Source organism: Ursus americanus, chromosome 2 (assembly GCF_024610735.1).
Source record: "Ursus americanus isolate L20-20 chromosome 2, mUrsAme1.1.p, whole genome shotgun sequence".
NCBI lineage: Eukaryota > Metazoa > Chordata > Mammalia > Carnivora > Ursidae > Ursus > Ursus americanus.
Window position 1 is genome coordinate 2092548 of NC_142128.1, and position 23533 is coordinate 2116080.

General features: G+C 57.9%; 2 protein-coding genes across 9 annotated transcripts in view; one reads left to right on the forward strand and one right to left on the reverse strand.

The window, feature by feature from the left end:
- The window catches only part of IQCE (IQ motif containing E), a 46325-nt gene extending 39481 nt beyond the window's left edge, over positions 1-6844 (reverse strand). For 3 of the 4 annotated variants that reach the window (XM_087866897.1, XM_087866890.1, XM_045813245.2), the window contains exon 1: positions 6680-6844. In XM_087866897.1, coding sequence (XP_087723023.1) covers positions 6680-6715 — 36 coding nt within the window. In that variant the 5' untranslated portion in view covers positions 6716-6844. Of the gene's footprint in view, positions 1-6342; positions 6659-6679 lie in introns of those variants that run through there. The other variant, XM_045813247.2, reaches the window with a different exon arrangement.
- A 593-nt stretch (positions 6845-7437) lies between these two features.
- On the forward strand, positions 7438-23044 carry BRAT1 (BRCA1 associated ATM activator 1). 5 transcript variants are annotated; one of them, XM_087866920.1, is made up of 16 exons: positions 7438-7695; positions 8140-8463; positions 8946-9583; positions 10342-10485; positions 13928-14082; positions 16534-16678; positions 17159-17531; positions 17806-17925; positions 18925-19016; positions 19672-19790; positions 19865-20051; positions 20254-20327; positions 21182-21284; positions 21391-21489; positions 21645-21820; positions 22135-23044. In XM_087866920.1, exons 3-16 carry the CDS (start codon positions 9319-9321, stop codon positions 22828-22830), a joined length of 2748 nt encoding a protein of 915 aa, XP_087723046.1. In that variant the 5' UTR covers positions 7438-7695; positions 8140-8463; positions 8946-9318; the 3' UTR covers positions 22831-23044. The 5 variants fall into 5 exon arrangements, with proteins under 5 accessions (XP_087723046.1, XP_087723043.1, XP_087723041.1 ...); XM_087866917.1 differs by having other exon boundaries at positions 7443-7695; positions 16531-16678; XM_087866915.1 differs by having other exon boundaries at positions 7447-7695; positions 22132-23044.
- The last annotated feature ends 489 nt before the right edge of the window (positions 23045-23533 follow it).

Genomic DNA, 23533 nt, shown 5'->3' on the forward strand with positions numbered 1-23533 from the left:
TCTCACTACCTCTCTCTCTCAAATAAATAAATAAATAAATGAAAACTTAAAAGACTAAAAAAAAAGAAGAGTGTTTCCACGTAACTCACCGACTCAAGTTTATTTTTTTTTATTTTCTTTCAGTTTTCTTTTTTTAAAAATTTTATTTATTTGTCAGAGAGAGCAAGCACAAGCAGGGGGAGGAGCAGAGGGAGAAGCAGGCTCCCCGCTGAGCCAGGAGTCCAATGCAGGACTCAATCCGAAGACCCTGGGATCATGACCTGAGCCGAAGGCAGATGCTTAACCAACTGAACCACCCAGGCATCTCTCACCAACTCAAGTTTAAATTCTAAAAGAACAGAGAAAGGAGAAACAAGACTTAAATCCTTTCAGCCTGTTGTGCCGCTGATTGAGGAAGCTGCGGCTGGGAGTTAGGACCGCACGCCCCTCCTGTGAACCCGTGCTGCTGTGTCTGGCTGCTGGGGGGAGCGTGTCCCAGCGAGCTGTCTGCGGTGTGGTGAACCCACTTACAACCCCAGGGGGACTTTGCTGCCTTCTCAAAAGCACACGGACCCTCTGCAGGGCTGAGGATCCGCACTTTAAACGACAATGCTGCTGGCGCTTGAAGGTCCACTGCCACCAGGGGTCGCTGTAGGGCCGGGGCAGCCTCCCGCACCAGCTCTCTGAAGCAGAGTCCGGACTGATGGTGCGGTGTGGGGCCAGGGGAAGGGAGCCTGCTCAAATGAGCAGGATCTTCTATCAGCCACGGACTTGGGTTTTCGTCACTAAACAGGTGACGTTTTCGGGGTAAATAGCACATGCCGATTACAGAGAGTTTTCCTTGAGCAAAGTGTATGAACACAATGGGCAACATTTAGGAAGGGACGGCAGGGGATTCGATGCGCAGATCCCGGGCAAGACCAGAGGTGCCACTGTGACGATCGCGTCTGGGTGCCCTGGCATGGCAAAGGACGCGCCTGCCAGCGGCGTATGTGGCCCACTGGAAACTACGTACAGCAGCAGCAAAAGGTTGCTTTTGCGAACACTCGTTATTATTACTTGTTCTGAATAAAACCTTGAAAACTGTGTAATGACCTGAGTCATTAAATAAAACCAAGTGACCTCCCTCTCCAACACGTGTGCTCGCCCACCACGCCTTCTCCCCAGCCAGTCCTCCCCATGGGTCACCAACTGCGCCGTGCCAGTCACGTCTGGAACCACAGAGCCGCCGCGGACCCGCCCTTTCAGTCCACAGGAGAGAGACCACAGGCACCGTTAATTAGAGCCAGCACATTAGCGGCCGGTTCCCTGAGTGCGATCCGCGCTGCCGCGGGCTGGAGGGCTAGACTGCACCCGTCTGCGGCGCGGCGGGCACCCAGGGACCGAGGGCGGGCCAAAGGGGAGAGTCCCGTGAGGCCTGCAGCAGCATCGGGCCTCTGTGCCAGCTGTGTGATGTGGGTCACACCACTGACCCTCCGCATCTCAGCTTCCTCGACCACAGACGACATGTTCCCTACCAGATTTTTAAAAGCACTGAAAGTCTACATACACTACTAAGTAAACACTGGGGGAGAAGACATGGCGCGTCCAGAAAGAGATGCAGGGATTTGTGGGGGCTCAGTCGTGGTGACAGTGAGAAGGGAGGCACTATCTGGGAGCCATCGTCCAGAACGGAGGGGCGAGGAGCTCAGGCAACAGTCTCTTCAACACTGAACACAGAAAGTTATAAAACAAACAATCGCTTGACGTTTCTGGAAATTGACCTAAAGCCATGCAGCAATAAAGGAAGATTCATTCAAGAAAATCTACTATATGTGGAGAAGAATAGAGGGAGTCCAGGGCACCTCTCGCCCCCCCAAGCTCCACCCCATAGAAACTACTTCAGAGACACGTGCTCTAGGGGGTGCAGGCAGGATGGTGGGGAATGGTGTGGGGGTGTGTTCTGAGAGGTAGGGTGTAAACTCTGCCCCAGAAGTGGCAGGCTAGGAATTCTGGGTCCCCAACACCCTGACGACGGCTTGCTTGTGGGGCAGAGGTTCCACGCAGGGAACGGCAGGCCCAGAAGGCCAGCGCCCCCTCCTGGAGCTGGGGTGTCACTCCAGGAGAGACTGGCGGCACAGAGGTCCTGCCCTGAGGGAGGGGCAGGCCAACGGTTGTGCCCCAGGGGACCGGCTTTATTTGTAGCGGGTAGTGGAGTGCCCCCATGCCTCCCTGATTCCAGTGCCAAGTCAAAGGCCATGGTGACGTGGTGGGGAGCAATTACAAAGCCCTCCCGGCGCTGCGATCATCACAGCAGAAAGCTAACCAGCAGAGCAAGCGGAACTGTAACACACCCAGGAGAGCCTTCCTGGGATCACGGTCAACCCTGAGGCTCAGGGAGGCTGCCGGCAAGCATTAGACTGCACCCACGAGGAGCAGGCTCAGGGTGGACTTGGAGACATCCTCCACACCGCACCTAGATCGACCAAGGGGCAAAAGCCCAGGAGCGCTAGGCCTTAACACAACCTGAACCAAACACTGGTTCAACAAGAAACAGCTCCCAGGAAGCCGGGCTTAAAGGTAAAATCACACACCCCTGGAAGGCCATGTGCGCGGCTCAGGCTGCCCTCTCAGGGGAGATGGAGAGCAGCGACGCAAGCTGCTAGTCCCTGGCAAAACCGAAAACTCCTGCCCTGTGACTGCAGCCTCCAGGTCACACCCCACAGATGCACACGTGCATGCACGCACACATGCAGACAGCACACATGCACATGCGCGCACACCCCCACAGATGCACACATGCATACACGCACACACATGCACAGACAGCACACATGCACACGCGTGCACACACCCCACAGATGCACACATGCATGCACACACACATGCAGACAGCACACATGCACATGCGCGCACACCCCCACAGATGCACACATGCATACACGCACACACATGCACAGACAGCACACATGCACACGCGTGCACACCCCCCCACAGATGCACACGTGCATGCACGCACACACATGCACAGACACCACACATGCACACGCGTGCACACACCCCCACAGATGCACACGTGCACACACGCACACACATGCGCAGACAGCACACATGCACACATGCACGCACACACCCACAGATGCACACGTGCACACACGCACACACATGCGCAGACAGCACACATGCACACATGCGCGCACACACCCACAGATGCACACATGCATACACGCACACACATGCACAGACAGCACACATGCACACGCGTGCACACACCCCCACAGATGCACACGTGCATGCACGCACACACATGCACAGACAGCACACACGCACATGCGTGCACACACCCCACAGATGCACACATGCATGCACACACACATGCAGACAGCACACATGCACATGCGCACACACCCCCACAGATGCACACATGCATACACGCACACACATGCACAGACAGCACACATGCACACGCGTGCACACCCCCCCACAGATGCACACGTGCATGCACGCACACACATGCACAGACACCACACATGCACACGCGTGCACACACCCCCACAGATGCACACGTGCACACACGCACACACATGCGCAGACAGCACACATGCACACATGCACGCACACACCCACAGATGCACACGTGCACACACGCACACACATGCGCAGACAGCACACATGCACACATGCGCGCACACACCCACAGATGCACACATGCATACACGCACACACATGCACAGACAGCACACATGCACACGCGTGCACACACCCCCACAGATGCACACGTGCATGCACGCACACACATGCACAGACAGCACACACGCACACGCGTGCACACACCCCCACAGATGCACACGTGCATGCACGCACACACATGCACAGACACCACACATGCACACGCGTGCACACACACCCACAGATGCACACGTGCATGCACGCACACACATGCACAGACACCACACATGCACACGCGTGCACACACACCCACAGATGCACACGTGCACACACGCACACACATGCGCAGACAGCACACATGCACACATGCGCGCACACACCCCCAGATGCACACGTGCATGCACGCACACACATGCATAGACACCACACATGCACATGAGTGCGCACACACCCCACAGATGCACACATGCTTGCACAGAGGCACACACCCCACAAACGCACATGCACGCACATGCACACACGTGCATGTACACGCAGTGGTAAAGGGTAAAGATGTGACTGACCAAGGGGCTTACCTATAACCTTTGACCAGAAAGGGGCTTCTGCTGACCTGAGGGTGACCCTAGGTGGTTAGGCTAGAAGATGCAAACCAGAAAGAATCGTGGCAGGGAATGAGAGGTCACACAGTGTGGGGAGATCAACTGCAGGGTCAGTCCAGCCAAGTCACTCAGCAAACAGATGAACCACCAAGCAAACTGCATCTGTCCCATGGGAGGAGGGGTCACTACCCAGAGCTGCCGTAACATTCTGCCTAAATGTCTCGCTTCCAACAGGAAACTATGAGACGCAGAGAGAAACAGGAAAGTGTGAGCGACAGAAGGGGAAAAAGCAGAAATAGAAACTTTTGAAGGGGCCCGTATGATGGACTGAGCAGACAAAGCCTTCACAGCAGCCATCATACATATGTTCAACCCGTGTTGCTGTGAGGCTGCAGGAGGATCGGGGAGGCAGGAGGGCACAGGGGTTGTGCAAGAGGTCAGAGGGGGGTCAGGGGCCACCTGAGCAGTAAAGCACGTGACACAGAATCTTACACATAGTGAATGCCTAATAAATGCTCTTACTTGTCTTGTTCTAGAAACTCTGAGCCCTTTCCCAAGCGTTGGCTCTTAAATCACTGGTGGTCCCACTCGGGCTCACCCCTGTGGCTCTGCATATAGCCACTGCACGATGAGGGCCCTGGCACACAGCAAACGCTCTGGGAAGTTCATCAGCCGGCCCAGGGGCAGCTGCCGTCTACCTGGGGGAACGGACAGACTGCACAGGGCCTGCTCTCAAGAGGTTCTTGTCTAATTTCAAAGAGATCCAAGCTCAGCAGAAAGGCACAAGTTAGCCTGGACCAAGGGCTGAGAGTCTCCTAAGTGCAGAGAGAGCTTTGCACAGCTCCTCCATGAGACCGAGTTCCTCGAGACCAAGGCACCGGGGCTTAACTGGTTTGGTGGCATCAGCCTCACATGGAAGGGGCTTAACAAATGCTTAAGTGGGTAAGAATGTTTATAGCCGTCCTGTTCGTACTAGCAAAAAAGTGCAAACGACAGAGGGAAAGCAGGGAAACGGATAAAGTGCGGGTAGCCACAGCTCAGACTTTTTAAACCATGCTCTTGAAAACGTGTGCCTGTGGGAAAACGTTAACAACAAATTACATGGTAAAGGTCACAAAACGCTTGATCTCAATTTTTTTAGAAAGCTGTGTGGGAAGAGACGCGTTGAGAAAAGATCGTAAGGTAATACGCTCAACATTAAGGTGATCTTGTGCAGGTGGTCGGAGCACGGGTAAATCGACTTTCTACATTTTCTCTAGTGCTCACAATTTTCACAATCACGACCTAAGAAGTCACTTTCTAAAGATGAAGGAGCAGTGAGTCAGTCCCATAAAGGTGGGCCTGCCTTCCAGATGACGCAGGACTTGGTGCTTTGAGGTATACTCTGCACTGGGTGAGTTCTGTGCAGCCCTGACCAGCACGGCTTTCTCCGTGAGAAGGAAGCAAAGTGAGCAAAATGCCCTCTGTCTGGAACCCTCCAAAAGTTTCTCACAGTACGCGAAATGAAGTCCAAACTCCCTGCATGGCCTGCGAGGCTCTCCACTGTCAGCCCGCACCCACCTTCCCCCAGGAGGTCCTAACAAGCTCTCTTTCAGGCCCTGGAACACACCCCACGTTCCCACCCCCAGGACCTTAGTGCTTGCTGGCCCTTCTGCGCTCAGATCTCCTTCTGGTCAGGGACATCCAGGGCGTCCTGGGCATCTGCCCAGGGCGCGCAGAATAAAGCAGCCCTCTGCAGCCCACCGCGGCCACATGGGCCTGTTTCATGTTCTGCTCAGGCCAGGTTAGTGCGGTTTACTGCCTTGTTCTCCTCCCACGGAATGCCGCTCATTCATACACGTTGACACCTCCAGCGAAGAGCAAGAGCGCCAAAAACACTCGGAAAAGGCACGAGCTGACAGCACTGTTGCCCTCACTCAAGGGAGGAAACTTGGAGGTACCTCCTCCGGGAAGCCTTCTCGGATTGGCGCTGGGCAGGGCGCTGGGCAGGGCGCTGTTGCCGGCGGGCCTGGGGCTTCTCCCCCCGCGCCCCCCGGAACATCCGGAAGGCTCGGCCGGCCGCCCCGGCCGCCCCGGCCGCTGCCCCCCGCCCCCGGAGGCACGGGTGGGCACTTACGCAGTGAGCTCCGTTGCCCCGTGGACCGCAGTCGCAGGCTCGGCACAGGCCAGGGCCGCGCAGGCGCTGAGTGGCGAGGGCGCAGCGTCAGGGAGGGCTTCCTGGAAGCGGCGGCCCGTGCAAGGGCGGGCGGAGTCTAGGGGCGGCTGGAGGCTGGGTGTGGGGCGGCGACCCCCGGCCAGCTGCACGCGGGCGGGGGCCCGAGGGCCGCTCTTATGCGGTAACAATAATGGCAGCTGTCACCCGGCGGCCCTGGCCGTGCGCCCCTTCCTCCGGCCCGCGGCCGGCCCCGAGAGCCGGCGAGCTGGAGGCAGCGAGAAGGCCCGCCCGCACTTACCGTCTCCGAGGCCGGCTCCGCGGTGCCCAGCGACATGGCGGCGGCGCTGCCCGGCCGCACCTCGGCACTGCGGGCACGGCTGTCGGGCTCTGCGGCTCCTCCTGCCGCCCGGCTGCCCGCAGCCTCCGGGCCTGCCAGCCCGCGCGCCAGCCGCGACCCCCGCTGCCATGGTAACCGCGCCGCCTGCGGAGCCCCGGATGTGGCCGGCGCCGGCGAGTCCGGCCGACCGTGCGCGTGCGCTGAGAAACCCGCGGGCTGACCTGCCTCGCGCCCGGAGGTGCGGGGCGGGGAGCCCGGCCTTGCCAAGCCGCGGGGTCGCGCTTAACGACTCCTGCAGTGCGTCCGCCGCCTTCTCTCGTGGAGGCTCCTCGACAAGCCTGTGCGCTAGTCACCAGAGCAGGATGCTAGTATTTGTTAGGTTAACGCTGAAAGGGGCAAGGGGCTTGTGCAGTGTCCCAGGCTGCTCGTTCTGGTCACCTGGCATTCAGAAAGTTATCCTTCCTGATCTCTATCTTAGGCTCTAGGGTTCTGATGTTGCCCCAGAACAGTAAAAAGTAATGAGTCTGCACTGCACTCAGTGAGCATCATGAAGCTCTTTAGGGGCACTGGGCTCCAAAGCTTATTTAAATTTTTAGTAGTAAGTATGATGTGCTCTCGCTTCTTCATACAGGTCTCCAAGGGCACCTACTCTGTCCCCTCGCCCTGCTTTTTTTTTTTTTCCCCCAGCCATGTGACATTATCCACAAACGCATTCCTTGCCTAGAATGTGAGCTCTCTGGGGCAGCCGCTTTGTTGACAGCCCGGACCTCCATCCTTGCTACAGAGTTTGGCACAGGCAGGTGCTCAATTCGTATATACTTGGCATCCAAGGAATCATGTAACTTCTTTGTGCCGCTGTTTCCTCAAATATAAAGTGGGGAGAAGTGTTGTTGTGAGGATCAAATGAGTCGATATCTGTAAAGTGCTTAGCTGCCCGTTCCAGAATGAGTGCAACGTGACAGACTTCGTTTGATGGGGTGAGTGAATGAATCCCTACACCACTGAAGTGTGGTGTAGCAGAAATGCCTGGCAGGTTATTACTGCTCTAGTTCTGACACCAACACCTGCTACGGGTTCATGGCTCTCCTGTCCTCTGCATCCTCACCCACACAACAAAGGGGGTGAGCCCCACGGTGGTTCAGAGGCTGCCGCCCCTCCAGCAGGAGAAACTGAGGTTATCTTTTTAAAAAGTATTTTATTTATTTGGCAGAGACAGAGAGTGAGCACAAGTAGGGGGAGCAGCAGGCAGAGGGAGAGAGAGAGGGAGAAGCAGGCTCCCCGCCAGACAGGGAGCCTGATGCGGGGCTCAATCCCAGGACCCTGGGATCATGACCCGAAGGCAGACGCTTAACGACTGAGCCACCCAGGTGCCCCCTGAGCTGCTTATCTTAACGACTCCCATTTATTTCCTCTTTCTCGAGGTATTGCCCACAAGGTGAACAAGAGCTTTTGCTACCTGAACTTCTGAACTCTAAAAACTTCTGAAAGCCTTTCAAAATTTTTTTGTTGGCAAAACCTGTTCTGACCTCAACTCATTTGTCAACAAAAGTCTGAGCTGAGACGATGTAAAGTGCTTGTGTGTTCCACTTGGAATGTATGTTACTGAGTCTCGCCATGGAACTTTTAATTCATTGGAATTATGGTGTGTGGCATCAGATCCTGCTCACATACAGTGTATGTACCATGCAACTTCTCTAAAGTGTGAACAATATGTTTTCTGAACCATGCGTCCTCAAAAGTTTCAGGTACGAAATGGAAATGGTAGACCTGTGTAATATAGTATTCAACTCTGGAGCCAGGCTGCCTAGGTTCAGATCCCGGTCGTGCCAGCCCACTAGCTCTATGACCTTAGGAGTTAGCCCCTCTACCCTTCAGTTTACTCATCTGAGGGGATGGTAATGGCACCCACCCTCCTAGAGCTGGCACAGCATCACCCGGGCTAATATGAAGTTAAGCACTTAGCACAGTGTTACTAGAAGATGTTTTCCCCCCACAACTGCTTGAGCACGCAAATATTATCCCCATTTTTACAATGAGGGATCACAATTCAGGGAAGAGAACTGTGTAGTTCAAATCTTTTCACCCAAGTAGTTCTAAGGGGGGGCTGTCCGGAGTGGTTGCCCATCAAAGTCCATTTTTTTAAAGTCTTTTTAGCTTAGTACCCCTAGGAATGCTGCTTTCCATATCCTAATATGTACCTGGTGTTTCCCCTAAAATCCTGCTGAAGCACTGACGCTGTGGGAAGATGAGGCTTGCTTTCTTGTTGGAGCCCAACAGAGGACTTGAACTCACAACCCTGAGATCAAGACCCGAGCTGAGATCAAGAGTCAGAGGCTTAACCGACTGAGCCACCCAGGCGCCCCACGATGAGGCCTCTTTCTGTCCACTGGCTTTGAGAACTCTAGCACACAGCTGATGGGCCCTGAAGACCCAGTTTGGAGGCCAAAGGACCAGCTACTTCACCTTAAAGATGAGGACGCCCCTTTCCGGTTCCCTCCCACTGGCCCGCCCAGACACTTGGTCCCCGGCCTGGCTAGGCCACGCCTTTTCCGGTCTTGGTCCCACCCCTTCCTCCAGAAAAGCCCCGCCTTCTGGGCGCAATGCCCGCTGGATCCTCGGGCGGGTACCACCGGCGTCCCTGTGACGGTGATGGGTTGGGGCCACGGGTTTGGGGCCGGCCTGTCTCAGCGCCCCTCCGCTTGACCTCGTTCCCCAAGTGTGGGCCCCCGGAGCTCCCAGGGTGGCCTTCCAGGGACCTTCAGGGTTTCCCCTGGCCGTCGTCCCTGTGCGCGCCCCCGCCAGACCCGCCAAGTGGCGCGGTCCGGTCCGGGGCGGAGCCTGCGGCGGCGGAGGGACGCGGAGCAGGTGAGCAACGCGTCCGGGAAGGGTTCACGGCCGCGGCGGCTGGCTGTAGTGTTCGGACCGGGGCCCAGGGGTCCGGGGGCAGCCTCATCGCGCCCCTCTGGGCGCTTCGGCCGGCCGGGGCCGCGACGGCTCCCGCAGCGAGGGCTCCCTTCTCAGGGAGCTAGCCTCACCGGGGATGGACAGACAGACCCACTCCCGACTGCGACAGAGCCCCCTGCCCACCCACAGCCTCTCGAGATAGCGCGCCCTGACGGCGTAACCGAGGGGCTCCCAGTCCCCTCCCCGGCAGGACTCGCAGGTGCACGTCCTGGCCCGGGAGGGACTGACAGTGGACGGAGCGCCTCAGCGCCACCCCCTCCCCGCGCTGCTGGCTGCAGGCGTGTCGGGTGCAGACGCACTGACCCCGGGAGAGACGCTCTGCCCCCGTGAGCGTGGCTAGCGCCAGAACGCGAGCACACACCCCTAACTGGTCAACGCGCTGTCCGCTGTCCGAGTGAGCATCAAGCTGCCCCCCTCCCACCGGAGTCCAACGTTGGCAGGCTCTGAGCGCCTAAGGCCCCTTTGGAACGCGGGCGCCCGGAACTTGGGGCCCCGCTTGCTCCTGACCACCTCCCAGTACCACCCAGGCTGAGGTTTTGCGTCCCCTCCCCCGGCAGCCCCCTCAGAGGACTGCGGTCTTTCAGGGTCTGGCCCAAGCAGACATGGGGGCTGCCTGTGGCTAGGGTGGGGGGGACCTGGCCCTGACGTATTCTTTGCAGGAATCTCCAGCCTCACCATGGACCCAGAATGCTCCCAACTCCTCCCGGCTCTCTGTGCCGTTCTGGCAGACCCCAGGCAACCTATGGCAGATGACACCTGTTTGGAGAAGCTGTTGGACTGGTTTAAAACAATAACTGAAGCTGGTAAGGGGAGGGTGCTGCTGTTGACTGTCTCCTGGAGGCCGGAGGGTGTGTGGGGCTCCCCTGTGCAGGGGAAGCGGTGACCACCTAGTTCCCTTCCTTCACGTCCTAGAGAGTCCCCCTGGCTATTTGGAGACATGTCAAGTTGAAGCCAGAGGGAATGAGCAGGGGAGAGCTTGATCTTGGAAGTTCTTATCTGCTTCCAGCCCTGATTCAAGCCTCCTCTTGTTCAGTTCACACTAGATGGCTGCCCAGCACCTTAACTTTGTTGTTACTGTTGCATTTATTTGTTTGTTTCAAGAAACCACTTTTTGTTATTATGAAACTAATATGTATTCTTTAGATAAACCTTGAACAACACAAAGGAGTAAAGAGGAAAATTAAACCACCATCAACTTCTTAATTTCTTCCCAGCCTTTTTTCCTAACACACCATAAAGCTGCATTTTTCTTCTTCTTTTTTTTAGGATTTTATTTATTTATTGAGAGAGAGAGAGGACACTCGTGCAAGCAGGGGGAGGGGCAAAGGGAGAGAGAGAGAGAGAGAGAATCGGAGCAGACTCCCCACTCAGCATGGAGCCCCATGAGGGGCTTGATCCCAGCACCCTGAGATCACAACCTGAGCTGAAGTCAAGAGTCAGACACTTAACCGACTGAGCCACTCAGGCGCCCCAAAGCTGCCTGTGTCTTATACAAATGAGGTTGCTCTGAAAATACAGCACGGTGTCTTGCTCTTTCTCTGTTATCGTTATGGTGGGAGTTTCCTCTGTAGAACATGTTGATTTTATTGATTCTGCGTTCACTGTGTGAATGGACATTTATATAATCACACCACTGTTATTAGATATCTGCATTTCTAATGTTACTTAGTATAAATAACGCTGGCTTTTTTCCTATGTAAATCTTTTCACGTATGTGGTCTATCTGTTGGCTGGTAGTGGCCTTAGGATAGAGCCCATGTCATTAATTTCTGCTGGTTTCCTCCCCTTTGGGTTGAGCGTCTCGGTCTCTCTTCTCTAATACACGCACGTGAGGCCACACACTTCTGTAGACGCTATGTCCTGCGTGTTTTCCTGCACGGTATTTCTGTCATTTGTTTCCAGATATTTCATACTTTTCATTGTGATTTTTTTTCCTTCACACACAAGCGATTTAGAAGGGTATCTTTTAGATTCACAATGTGGGGTTTTCTTCAGTCTTTTTATTATTGACATCTAACTTATTTCATTGGACTTAGAAAATACATATATATTCTGATTTCTTTGTATCCGTCGAGGCCTTTATTGTGGCAGAGTATGCAGACGACTTTTACAAATCTTCTGTAGATTTCACCATCTGCTGTGTTTGTGGTATTAGCAGAGTCCTCACCTGTGGCCCTAGTTTGTTGTCAGATTTTAAAATTTACTTTAGGACAGGTTTCTTTGAGACATAACCTACATACCATGGAAGTGACCCACAGTGTCCAGCACAACTGATTGGTTTTCAGTGAGTTCACACACAGGGCGGTACTGGCATTGGTGCAGCGTGATTTTGCAGCACGGTCCTCCCCTTAAAGGAAGCGGGGTGCCGTCCGCAGTTCGCCTCCCCGGCCAGCCTGTGCTCTGTCGGCCTCAGCGCTCAGCACGATGTGAAGGACGGTCTCCACACGCTCCTTATTCAGGTTTCTGCAGTGCAGGCCCGCCGTGTCCTTGCTAATCGGTGTGCTTGATTGGTTCTGAGATGGGAAGACGCTACCCTGAGATTGTGGATTCAACAATTTTTCTTTGAAATTCCGTTTTGTGTTTTCCTTTATAGATCTTGAAACTAGCTTAGGTCCGTGCAGGTGTGCACCGTTCTACCTTTGAACAGTGACTTTCTCCTGGAAGCACCGATAATGCTTTCTGCTTTCAAGTCCGGTTTGTGGGGTGTTCGTCTTGCTGCGGCCGCGCTGAGGTGGGAAGCTGCGTGGTGCGCCCTCACCGCTGTGCTCCCCTCCTTTCTGTGCCGTCCTGCTTCCTCGATTCTCATAAACGCTGCATGGCTGGCTTGTTCTCCATTTAATATGAGCAACTCTTTAACAGACGATCTGCTTCATTTCTCGAGCTTACTGTTCTGTTTGAACCTATGTTCTTTTGTATTTTTTAGAACTTTCCAGGCCTTGTCTTGGTTCCTTTTTCCTCCTTTTCTCCCCTCGATTGGATTAATAAGTCTTTTATTTTTAAAATTTTTTCCTTTCCTGGTTTTAAAGTTATGCACTCCCCTTATGTTCTTTAGTGGTTATCTTCACACACAACCTGGATTTAAAAAGTCAAAAGTTAAAAAAAAAAAAAAAAAAGTCAGAGGTTGACTAGAATCTCTATCCATTCTCCCACCACGAGGATCTCAGGGCACTTTAACTCCAGCCCACCACAGTCTTCCATGTTGTTATTGTCTGGAATTCTGATTCTATCTTGTTTTAAAACCCAGCAAAAGTTATTTAATTTTTAAAGTTGGTGCTTTTTTAGATTCACCCACGTGTTTATTGGTTTCTCGGATTCATGCTTCTGTCTTCTTCACACTGTTCTTTTTCCTTCTCACTGAACCACATTCTGTGGTGGTTGTGCCCACAAGGGCCTCTCAACGGAAGAACCTCCCAGCCTGTGTCCCGCATGTCCCTTTGCCCGCCTTTGGACAGCAGTGTCGCGGAGTATAGGCCTCTCCGGTGCTGCGCCTGGAAAAGGATGGCCGTTCCATTGGCCTTCCTGTGGGCAGTACTCTCAGCGTAAGAAAAACCATCCATTTGAGACGTAAAGTGCTCTCGTGCTTTAATTTGCATTCCTTATTTGTAGCTGGCGGCAACAGGAGGCCTGCTCTGGTTTGTTAGCCCCTTGTGTTTCCTGTCCTGACCCCTACCCAGTTTGGAGGTAATGGCTTTCTAGTTCGTGCCCTCCCGTGGAGTTCAGGTCCTGTCTGCTTTGTTGTGTTTGTTGCAAATATTTTCTCCCAGTAGGATTGCTAAATCTAACAGCGGGAGAGAAAGAGGTCTGGGAGTTGCCAGAAGAATGGTCCTTTTACGGGGAGGCCTGGCTGGCTCAGTCGGAAGAGTGCGACTCTTGATCTCGGGGTTGTGAGTTCAAGCCCCACGTTCGGTGTAGAGATGACTTAAATAGACCAGACTTAAAGGAGGGGAGCACCTGGGTGGTGCAGTCAGTGAAGCATCTGACTTTTGATTTTGGTTCAGGTCATGATCTCGGGGTCGTGGGATCAAGCAGTCAGGCTCCGTGCTCAGAGCGGAGTCTGCTTGGCGTTCTGTCTCTCCCTTAGCTCCTCCCCTTACTCACACGTGGGAGTGCGCACGTGTGCGCTATCTCTCTCTCTCTCTCTCTCAAATAAATAAATCTTAAAAAAAAAACCCAAAAAACGGTCCTTTAGGGCAAGCTGCATCGCTGTGCCCCAGTGACCCTCTCGCTGGCTGGGCCTGCCCCCAGGGTCCAGTCTCCTGTTGTTACAGGAGAACCCCTGCCTCGTAGAGCTGCTGTGCCACATGCTGAAACCCCAGGACCTGAGTTCCAGAGTTCTCTCCTTCTCCCTCCGCCTCACGGGGGTATTTGCTGCCCAGGAAGATTGCTTCCAGTATCTTCAGGTGAGCCTGGGTCCTCCCACCTGAGTGCCCCACCGAGAAGTACACGGCTCACTTCTCTGCAGGTGCACAAAACAGTGGCGGCCGCCATGGTCCCTCGGTCTCTGAAACGCACGGCCCCATGTCCTGACTTGTACCACCAGCTTTTTATTCCTGAGTGTGGTCCTTCTTTGAAAAACTGGCCAGGAATGATGTTGGGGTAAAAGGGTCAGGTTTTTGGAATCAGAGCTGGGGTTGACTCAGCTCTGACGCTTGGCCTGCTGCATGGACTTGCTCAAGTTCATGAGCCCTCTGAGCCTTGGTTTCTTCCGGTGACAGGAGAGTTGTGTGTGTCACGTGGAACCATCCACAAGGGTTAAGCAAGACCGTCAGTCTCACGCTTGGTCCTATTAGGTTATAAATGAGTGACTCACGAGGATTTCTATGTAGTACTAAGACATGGAGCTTGGGAGCCCCCCAGAGCCGTGGGTCTTAGCTTTGTACCCCTGTATGGGCAAGCTGGGTTGGTTAAGCGATGCCCAATGGGAGCCTGTCTGGCCCTGAGATGGCATCTCTCGGAGCCTCACCAGCTCTTGGGAAGGCGTCTCCACTTTCTCTGACCCAGGGTGCACAGGGCCCGGGGAAGCCATGCTGTGATGCAGTGGCTTGAAGCGAGGACAGCAATGGGGAGGGCTGTGTGCTCTCAGTAGCTCTGGGATGCCATTCGTGGACGGTCCATAGGCTGGTGGCACACAGCTTCTGGTGGTGCAGCCCAGCACGGCTCGCTGGGGACCGGTTTTCCGGGATGTTCTCCGGGAACTCGCTACGCCCAAGTGTGTTCTGGGGCGTAAGTTTGTGCTTGCCGTCCTCACGTGATACCCGTGGTCGCGCACGTACGCTCGTGGTGCCTCCTCAGGATCCGCAGAGTCACTCTCATTTCATCCCGGCGGTCCTGGCCAGTCAGCAGACCGGCAGTCTTTATTTTGCAGATGAGGAAACGGGAGGCCTGATGTAGGAGCCCCCCAGAATCGGCAGGGCTCACACTAGAGCTTCAAGAGTCTGTCGCCGGCTGCCTGCGGGGACGAGAGGCCCCGGGCCAGGGATGGGATGTCAGCTGCAGGGAAAGGCTGCTCTCCCCTCTCCGGGGCCGGCAGCACTGGGTGGCCTCCCCAGCTGCCCTGCACAGACTCCTGGGAGGTCTCACAGCCCCACGGGCTCCTCCTCAGCCAGTTGCTCTGCAGTCGACAGTGTCAAGGCAGGGGACATGCCCACGACCAACCAAGGCAGGGGGCTGAGCCTCTGTACCCACCCATTGCCGAGGAGCTGTCACTTAGGGAGGGTGTGCCTTCCGTGACAACAGATCCCCAGCAGTGGCACCCCCCCAGAGGCCTGTGGCTGCTGTAGAGGCAGACCCCTATCCATGAACGGTTGGAGTCTGTCTCTGAGGTCTCACTGTCCCTGATCCTGGAGTTTGAGATGATCAGAGGGGCCTCTCGTACCTTGAGGGTTGGGCCATAGCCGAACGGGATGCCCCGTGGCCTGGCCTGAGCACAGCATAGGCTCTGAGTGCCATTTCTGTGGCGCAGAGAGGCTCAGAGTGAATGGCTGCACTAGCTCCCTCGGTAACAGGCAGCATCAGGGTTTCCCACGCACCTCGTTGAAACCTAGTAGTGAACGAGAATCTTACACACTGGCAAGAAATGTAGGACAATGCATGATTGTACCGTGGGCGTCCCTAAGCCGGTGGAGCTTGAGTGGGGAGTTAGCCTGCCAGGCGGGGGGGGTGGGGAGGGAGTGTCGGCTTGGGGGGGCGGTGGGCTCGCAGCTGGGTTGTAAAGGGTTGAACAGGTGCAGGGAGTGGGGCGGGCGGACACAGTGGGTGTGCTGGGGCATCCAGAGTGGGGGATACCCGGAGGAGCGTGGGTGCCGTTGGGGTCCTCGAATACAATGTCCGGGGCAGAGGTGGACTTCTGAAGGTGAAACTCATGGTACTGGTTTGGGGGGAGGATTTCTGAAGTGAACAACTAACAGGATTGATGAACTTTTATTTAAAACCCAGTTCTTAGGGGCGCCTGGGTGGCTCAGTCGTTAAGCATCTGCCTTCAGCTCAGGGCGTGATCCCAGAGTCCTGGGATCGAGCCCCGTATCAGGCTCCTCTGCTGGGAGCCTGCTTCTTCCTCTCCCACTCCCCCTGCTTCTATTCCCTCCCTCGCTGGCTGTCTCTCTCTTGTTTCTGTCAAATAAATAAATAAAATCTTAAAAAATAAATAAATAAAACTGAGTTCTCCCAGAGCTGTGCCCTGGCAGGCAGACGTGGCTGTGCCAGGGCCTCCGGGGCCAGTTCCAGAAGCTGCCTCCGGGCTCCTCGTGTTGGCAGCAAGTGAGCAAGTCCAGAGAAGCGCCTTGACTGGCCCTGCACTGCCCATCTCCTGGCAGCGGGCCCCACTCACCACTTCCTTCTCTGCTTCCCAGCAGGGGGAGTTGCTGCCCAGGCTCTTTGGGGAGGCAGGACCCCTGGGAGGGGCTGCCTGGACCGCTCCCACCGTGCGCAGCGGCTGGATCCAGGGTCTGCGCTCCCTTGCGCGGCACCCCAGTGCCCTGCACTTCCTGGCTGACTGCGGTGAGTGCCCCTGCCTGCTGCGCCCTCAGCCCGTGGCCTTGCCAAGCCTGTGTGACCGCGGGGACATCGCGGCACCTTGCCGGGCCGTGTCTGCATGTCTATGAAGGTGGCTGTAATGTCGGGGGGCTGCTGTGAGGAGCACGCGGGGTCACAGGGGTGGGAAGTGGGGGGCTAGAGGCCCCTCAGGGTCACTGCAGTGCTCTTGGCTCCCAGGGCAGACCCAGCAGTCGGGGTGACGTTCAAATTAGTTAGGATCAAAAGCCTCTTTGCAAGGGCCTAACGCTGCTCGCCCTTGGAGCCTTCCGTTCTGGCTCCCCGCCTCTGAGCAGAGGGGAGGTCGGGGCCCTAGCGGTGCCTCCTGCGGCTCCGAAGCCTGGCCGTGGAAGCTGCTCACAGTGGTTTTAGCATCTCTGCCCTCTCCCTCATTCTGTGCCAGCTCAAGCCCGTTTTCTTCTCTCCCTGCCCTGTCCCCTACCCCAGGTGCTGTTGACACCATCTTCTCCCTGCAGGGAGATTCCAGCCTGTTTGTGGCCTCGGCAGCCGGGCAGCTCCTGGTGCACATACTGGGCTTGTCTATGCAAGGCCCTGCTGACGGGCCCCCCAGCCTGCAGGCTGGTGATTGGCCAGCATGTGCCCAGAAGATCGTGGGTCACATCGAAGAGTCCCTGCGCTCCATGGCTACCCCACAGATCACACAGGCTCTAAACGTCCTGACCACCACGTTCGGGCACTGCCACGACCCTTGGACACGAGTTCTGTGGGTGCGGCTGAGTCCGCTCGTGGCCGGTCTACTGGAGAAAGACCCTGTCCCAGCTGCACACTCGCTCGTGGATCTCCTCCTCAGTGTGGCCCGGTCAGTTCCTCTGGGTGGGCAGGAGTTGGGGGTGCTGTTTCACTTGGCAAGTCCTAGGGTAGCTGCTAGACCTGGGGCCGCATCTCACGGGTTCCCCCAGGGCACCGCAGGGAGCAGGGGAGTGCCAGAGGGGGTCTGAAAGCCCACCCACCTAGGAAGGACTGTGTCTCAGCTGGGCATACCCAGTGCCAGGGCTGTGGCAGCCCCGCTGGACGCCACGCGGGCTTTGGTGAGCAGGACAGGGAACTGATTTCCTTTCTGGGCTTCTCTGCAGTTCTCCTGGGCTGAGTTCTTCCAGCTGCGGCCTGTGGGAGACTCTGGCTCAGACTCTGAGCCGTCTGAGCCCCACCCAAGCAGGGCCGTTGGCGTTAGGGATCCTGAAACTGCAGGACTGGTAAGGAGTGGGGTTTGACTTGTGAGGACAGGCAGAGAGGTCTCGGGCATGGTCCTTGTGGTCAGGGAGCTTTTGGGGAGCTCCTGAAACCAGAGAAGGGTCCAAGGCGGCCATCGGGGGTGTGGCTGGGCCATACTTCAGTTATCGCCAAGGCCTCGCTGGAGGCTGTGGCTTCTGCGTGTTGTGGAGAGAGTAAAGTTTTTGAACGGAAGCTTTATAGGCTCCCCAGAGATTCAGCAGACTCTTGGATCCGCTCGCTCAGCTGCCCTCCGCTCCCCTCCCCAGTGGCCTTAGTGTGCTGTGCACATCGCTGGGGTGGGTCCTAGGGGCCCTGGGACGGTAGAGGGGGACCCAGTAGGCAGAAGTGGCCAGACAGCTTCCCACAGGAGAGGGAAGGATGCATGGGTCCAGAGAGATGGGAAGAACGAGGGAGTTTCTCCAGGGTGCTGGGCAGATGAGAGGTGGTCATGTTGGCGCAGGTTGGGGGTGAAAGTTGCCACTGGACCCACTCCCCAGAGCTTTTGAGGGTACAGTGCAAGCCTGGCTCTGGGCTCCAGGCTCTCCAGATGTTCAGGGAGAGGTGGTGGTCTGAAGGGGTCTGAAGCCAGCCCAGAGGGAGAATTCTATGCCATCTTAGCCTCCCACCCAACCCCGAGCCCAAGAACGCAGTATGTGAAACCCCAGGAACGCTCCCGGGCGGTGGGGCTCCTGTTCCCTGGCCCTCAGCAGGCACTGTCCATTGGAGCAAATGTGGCCCATCCTTCGAGGGGCTGTTCCTGGGGCCCGGGTAGGTCCTTTCTAACAGTTGTAGCAGCTTCCGTGGAGTCCCATGCTGGCGGCCTGAGTGCTGGTCACAGTGCTTTCAAGGAAGCTGTTTCTCAAGGGGGTGTCTGGACCCCAGCACTGGCCTCCTTGCCCTAGACTTGCTGGGGATGTTGGGGGGGCAGCCGGCTCAGCCCAGTGTCGGAAAGTGGTACTCACCGTGTCCTCTGTGCTTAGTTCACAGGCACTGAGGGCCCAGGCCTTTGCTGTCCTCCTCCAGCCTCTGGCCTGTGTCCTTAAAGCCACGGCTCAGGCCCCCGGGGCCTCAGGTATGCTGCTTCCTGAGGGTGGCAGGTGCAGGAGGGCTGGCCGCTGGAGTCCGGGGCGTGTCCTTGGTGTTGGGGAGGCTGGTGGGCAGCAGGGTGCCCAGTTCACCGTCCCCGCTGAGAGTGCAGGTGGGGGCTGTTGTCACAGGCTTGACTGCTGCTCGTCTCACGTCCCTGCCGTGGGATGAACGGGGCAGCATCACCCCTAGTGGGTGTCATCCGGGGCGGCCCCAGAGCAGCTGGGTGGTTACGTGGGCGTGCGCCACATGGTGATTCCCGTCTAGATTCTGTGACCCGGGTGGTGTGGGGGTGGCTTCCCCTGCTGTGACTCATCTTGCTTCGGCCGCACGGTGTGTTGAGGACCCGTGGGGGCCTAGTAGCCCCATGTTGAGCGTAGGGACCAGTCTCCTGAGCAGCGGGACCGGCCCAGGAACGGGCTGTGGGGAGAGCTGGGCTCGACGGCTCAGGAGCCCTGCAGACAGGTTCACAGCCCAGCTCTGGCTAGCCCGTCACCCTGGGCGCGTCACCCGCTGGGAGCCTCCGGTCCTGGTCTCCCGCATGCGGTGACAGCCGCGGCGTCCATGCCCGGCAGCCAAGGCCTGCAGGGGTGTGTGGGAGGTGCCCGCTGATTGGGCGCTGCCTCTGGCTTGGCCCGCAGGCGTGCTGGACGGTACCGTGGGTGACTTCGCTACAGTGGACACCCTCCTCCCCTCCAAGGCAGCCTGCGTGGGTCTCCTGTGCCGGACCCTGGCCCACCTAGAGCTGCTACTGCCCCTGGTGAGTGCGGCCCGGGCCCGAGTCTGCAGCGGCCGTGGGATTCGGGGCCTGCACTGACCCCCCCTCTCTCCCAGCCCCAGCGCCCATGCCCCTGGCCCCAGGCACCCCTGCTGGGGGCCGCGGTGACCCTGCTGCAGCTGTGCCAGGGCTCAGCGAGCCCCACTTCTGACACGGGGCGCCACCTCTGTGCACTCCTGCTGGGCTGCGTGCGGGTCCAGCGGGCGGCCCTCGATTTCCTGGGGACGCTGTCTCAGGGGACAGGTAGGCCAGCATGCCCCCGCAGGCCCTGCTTGCCCGCTGCTCAGCTGCGCTGGGACCGCCATCCTCCACGTGTCCTCTCTGGGGCGGGGGTGGGTTCGGCTGGCTGATGGGTTCTGTCCCCTGCTTTCCTCGGATTGACGCACTTTGGTGCTGGGGAGGCCCCTGGAAGGGAGGTTGGGTGCTTCCTTTGTGTCTGTCTCAGGCCCCCCAGAGCTGGTGACGGAGGTGTTTGCTATCCTTCTGGAATATCTCAGGAGCCCAGACTCCAGCCCCACGGTACAGGCATGGGGTGTGGGGGGAGGGAGGAGGAGGAGGGAGACATGTGGGGAGGACCCCTGCAGGCTTCTCAAAACAGGATCTTTTGCGGGGTCAGAGTCACTTCTTTTTTTTTAGATTTGTTTAGAGAGAGCAGGGAGGAGGGAGAGGGAGAGAATCTCAAGCAGACTCTGGGCTGAGCGCAGAGCCCAATGCGGGGTTTGATCCCACGACCCTGAGATCGTGACCTGAGCCAAAACCAAGAGTTGGACGCTTAGCTGACTGAGCCCCCCAGATGCCCCCAGACTCACTTCTTAAAGTGAGGGGCAGGTGGCGGCTTGGGGTTTGACCCAGGGCCTAGCGGTAGTGAGGACCGAGCGCCGGGGATGCTGAGCCGTGGAGAGCAGGGAATTCTCTGGGAGTGGGGAGCTGGAGCCAGATGGGTCCTGCACTTGGGATCCAGACTCTGTCGCGTTTTCTGCAAACGTACTCGTCCACGTGGCCGCATGGTGATGGGCCTCTGGTGGGCGCAGCGTGAAGGCCGTCTGCTGTCGAGCAGGCGGTTAGAGGTGGGGACAGCAGGCCTGGTGGCTTCCTGGGCCTCTGGGGAGAGGGGGCCTGGAGTTTGTCACATAGCAGGGGTCCTGATGGGAGCTGCCTCCTCGTCCTGTCTCGCGACCCGGGATGCCGGCTCTGCCGCTGCTGGGTGCTTCTGCCGCATGAACACGAAACCCACTGCCGCCTTCTGCCTGCCCCCGGGGCCCCATCGTGTGTCCCAGAGCAGGGACGGGAGCACAGGGTGGGCAGAGGGGGGCAGGCAGGCCAGCTCACCCCTCACCACTCCTGGCCCTGCAGCCCTGCTTTGCCTGCTCCAGGTTCTGAAGAAGGCCTTCCAGGCCACGTTCAGGTGGCTCCTGAGCTCGCCCAAGACCCCCGGCTGTTGGGATCTGGATCCGCAGGCCCTGCTGTTCCTAAGAGGTAATCCGGGCCCTTCCCAGGTAAACTGAGGGAGTCGAAGGCGCGAGGCAGTTGGGGGCAGGGCGGGCGTGGCCTGGGCCCCTCTGAGCTGCCCCCCCTGCCCCAGAGCTGCTCCCTGTGCTGCAGAAGCGTCTGTGCAGCCCCTGCTGGGAGGTGAGGGACTCCGGCCTCGAGTTCCTGACCCAGATGACCGGACGCTGGGGAGGTGAGTGCGGGGCGGGAGGGGGCCCAGCCTCAGCATCCTGGTTGTTTCTCGTTGGCTTCTGGAAGCAGACCGCCGAGCTGCCCTTGCAGAAGCGAGGGAGAAGGCGGCGGGCTCAGGCCTTGGTCATAGTCGGCTGTGGCCTCTTGGACCCCCAGGGCAGGCCGGCTTCAGACACACGCTCCTTGCCTCGGAGGTGCCCAAGCTCACCGAGCAGCTCCTACGAGACCCTGAGAGTTATGTCCGTGCCAGTGCGGTGGCCGCCACAGGGCAGCTCTCCAGCCAGGGGCTGTGTATCTCCCCCGCCAGCCCTGAGCACCCAGGTGGCCAGCAGGTAGGAGGTGGTAGGTCCCCAGGTAGCCCACACCCAGTAGCCGTCTTGATGCCCGGGGTCCAGTGTCGGGTGGTGTGGGGCCAGAGTTGTCGGCACATTCCCTGAATCTCTGGCTCTTCCTCCAAGCACCCCTGTCACTTAGACGTGGTCACCCCTGTTTGATACATGAGCAAATGGGGGGCAGAGGGGAAAAGCAGGTTTCGCCCCAAACCTGGTGGCGGGGGATTCTCATTGGGCGGGGGTTCTGTGCCAGTCAGTGGGGGCCCTGCCTTCCCCTCTCCCCTCCCACCGCCTCTCGCTCTGCCCTCCAGAAGAGCCCGCTCTCGGAGCTTCTGCACATCCTCTCCACGGACTCGGAGGGATTCCCGCGGAGGGCCGCCATGCACGTCTTCACCCAGTGGCTCAGGGACAGCCATGCCGACGTGGTGGGGGACACGGAAGAGTTTGTGGCCGGGGTGCTCCAGGTAGCCAGCCAGGATCTGGACTGGGAGGTCCGGGCCCAGGGCCTGGAGCTGGCGCTGGTGTTCCTGGAGCAGACGCTGGGCCAGCCCGGCTCCCCCTGTCCCTATGCCGTGACCCCGCCCGTGGTGGCCCCAGCCTGCCCGCTGGCCCAGGCCCTGCAGCCGCTCTGCCGAGTGCGGCTCTTTGAGTTCGCCTTCCGTGCCTTGTTTGACTGTGACCGACCTGTGGCCCAGAAATCTTGTGATCTTCTCCTCTTCCTGAGGGCCAAGATGGCTTCGTCCAGCAGCCCGCAGGAGGCCAGGAGCAGCCCTGACGTGGCCTCTGTGGAGGCCGCCCTGCAGAGGTGGCAGGCGGGCGATCAGGCCCAGCCCCTGGGGGACCTGGAGCCCGAGGTCGTGCTGGCCGTGCTGAAGTCGATGGACCTGGAGGGCCTTCGGGGGGCACTGGCCGAGAGCAGCGACCACGTGGAGAAGAGCCCCCAGTCGCTTCTGCAGGACATGCTGGCCACAGTGGGCATCCTGGGGGAGAACGAGGCCGACTGCTATTGAGGCAGCCCGGTGGCGACCTGCCCGGGTCCCCCTCCCCTGTCCCACGCCCCTTCCTTGGGACCCTGTTGTCCTGAGAGCTGTGGCCTGCCTGGCCGCACGAGGGACCTTTTGGGGAGACCGGGATCAGTGAGACCAACCAGGTCGACGAGTCCGGCTTGATGTGTGATTAAGAAGTGGCTTGTTTTGTACTCAAAATAAATGGCGTTTGGCAGTGCCCCTGAGTTAGCCTGTGTTCTCAGACAGCCCTGGGGGTAGGTCCTGGGCCTAGTGGGGCTTTGGAGAAGCATCTGAGGAAGGATTTCTTTGCTGGACAGCCACATGCTTCACGGGTATGTGTTGGGGGGTCTCCACTTGGACCCACTGTGCCCCAGGGATACCCAGACGTCCGAGAGACCATATCTTGGGCTGGAGAGTGTCCGGCCCTGGATTCTAGCCCCTGGTGATGGTGACCCCAGGTCAGACCAAGACCAGGTCTCCAGCCTCTGAGCCCCCAGGATCACCATATGCTCGTAGTGATTGAAAGCCTGGTGTCTCAGCTGACCAAGCAGGGAGAGCTGCTCGTGGTAACGTTGGGGAGTCGGGACCCAGGCCGGTGCTACACCGGGGCCAGCTTGCCGTCTCCGGGCTGTGGGACCCTGGGCACGTCGCTCCCTCCCGGAGCCTGTTCTCTCATCTGTGAAATGGAGATTCTCCCCTTTGCCTC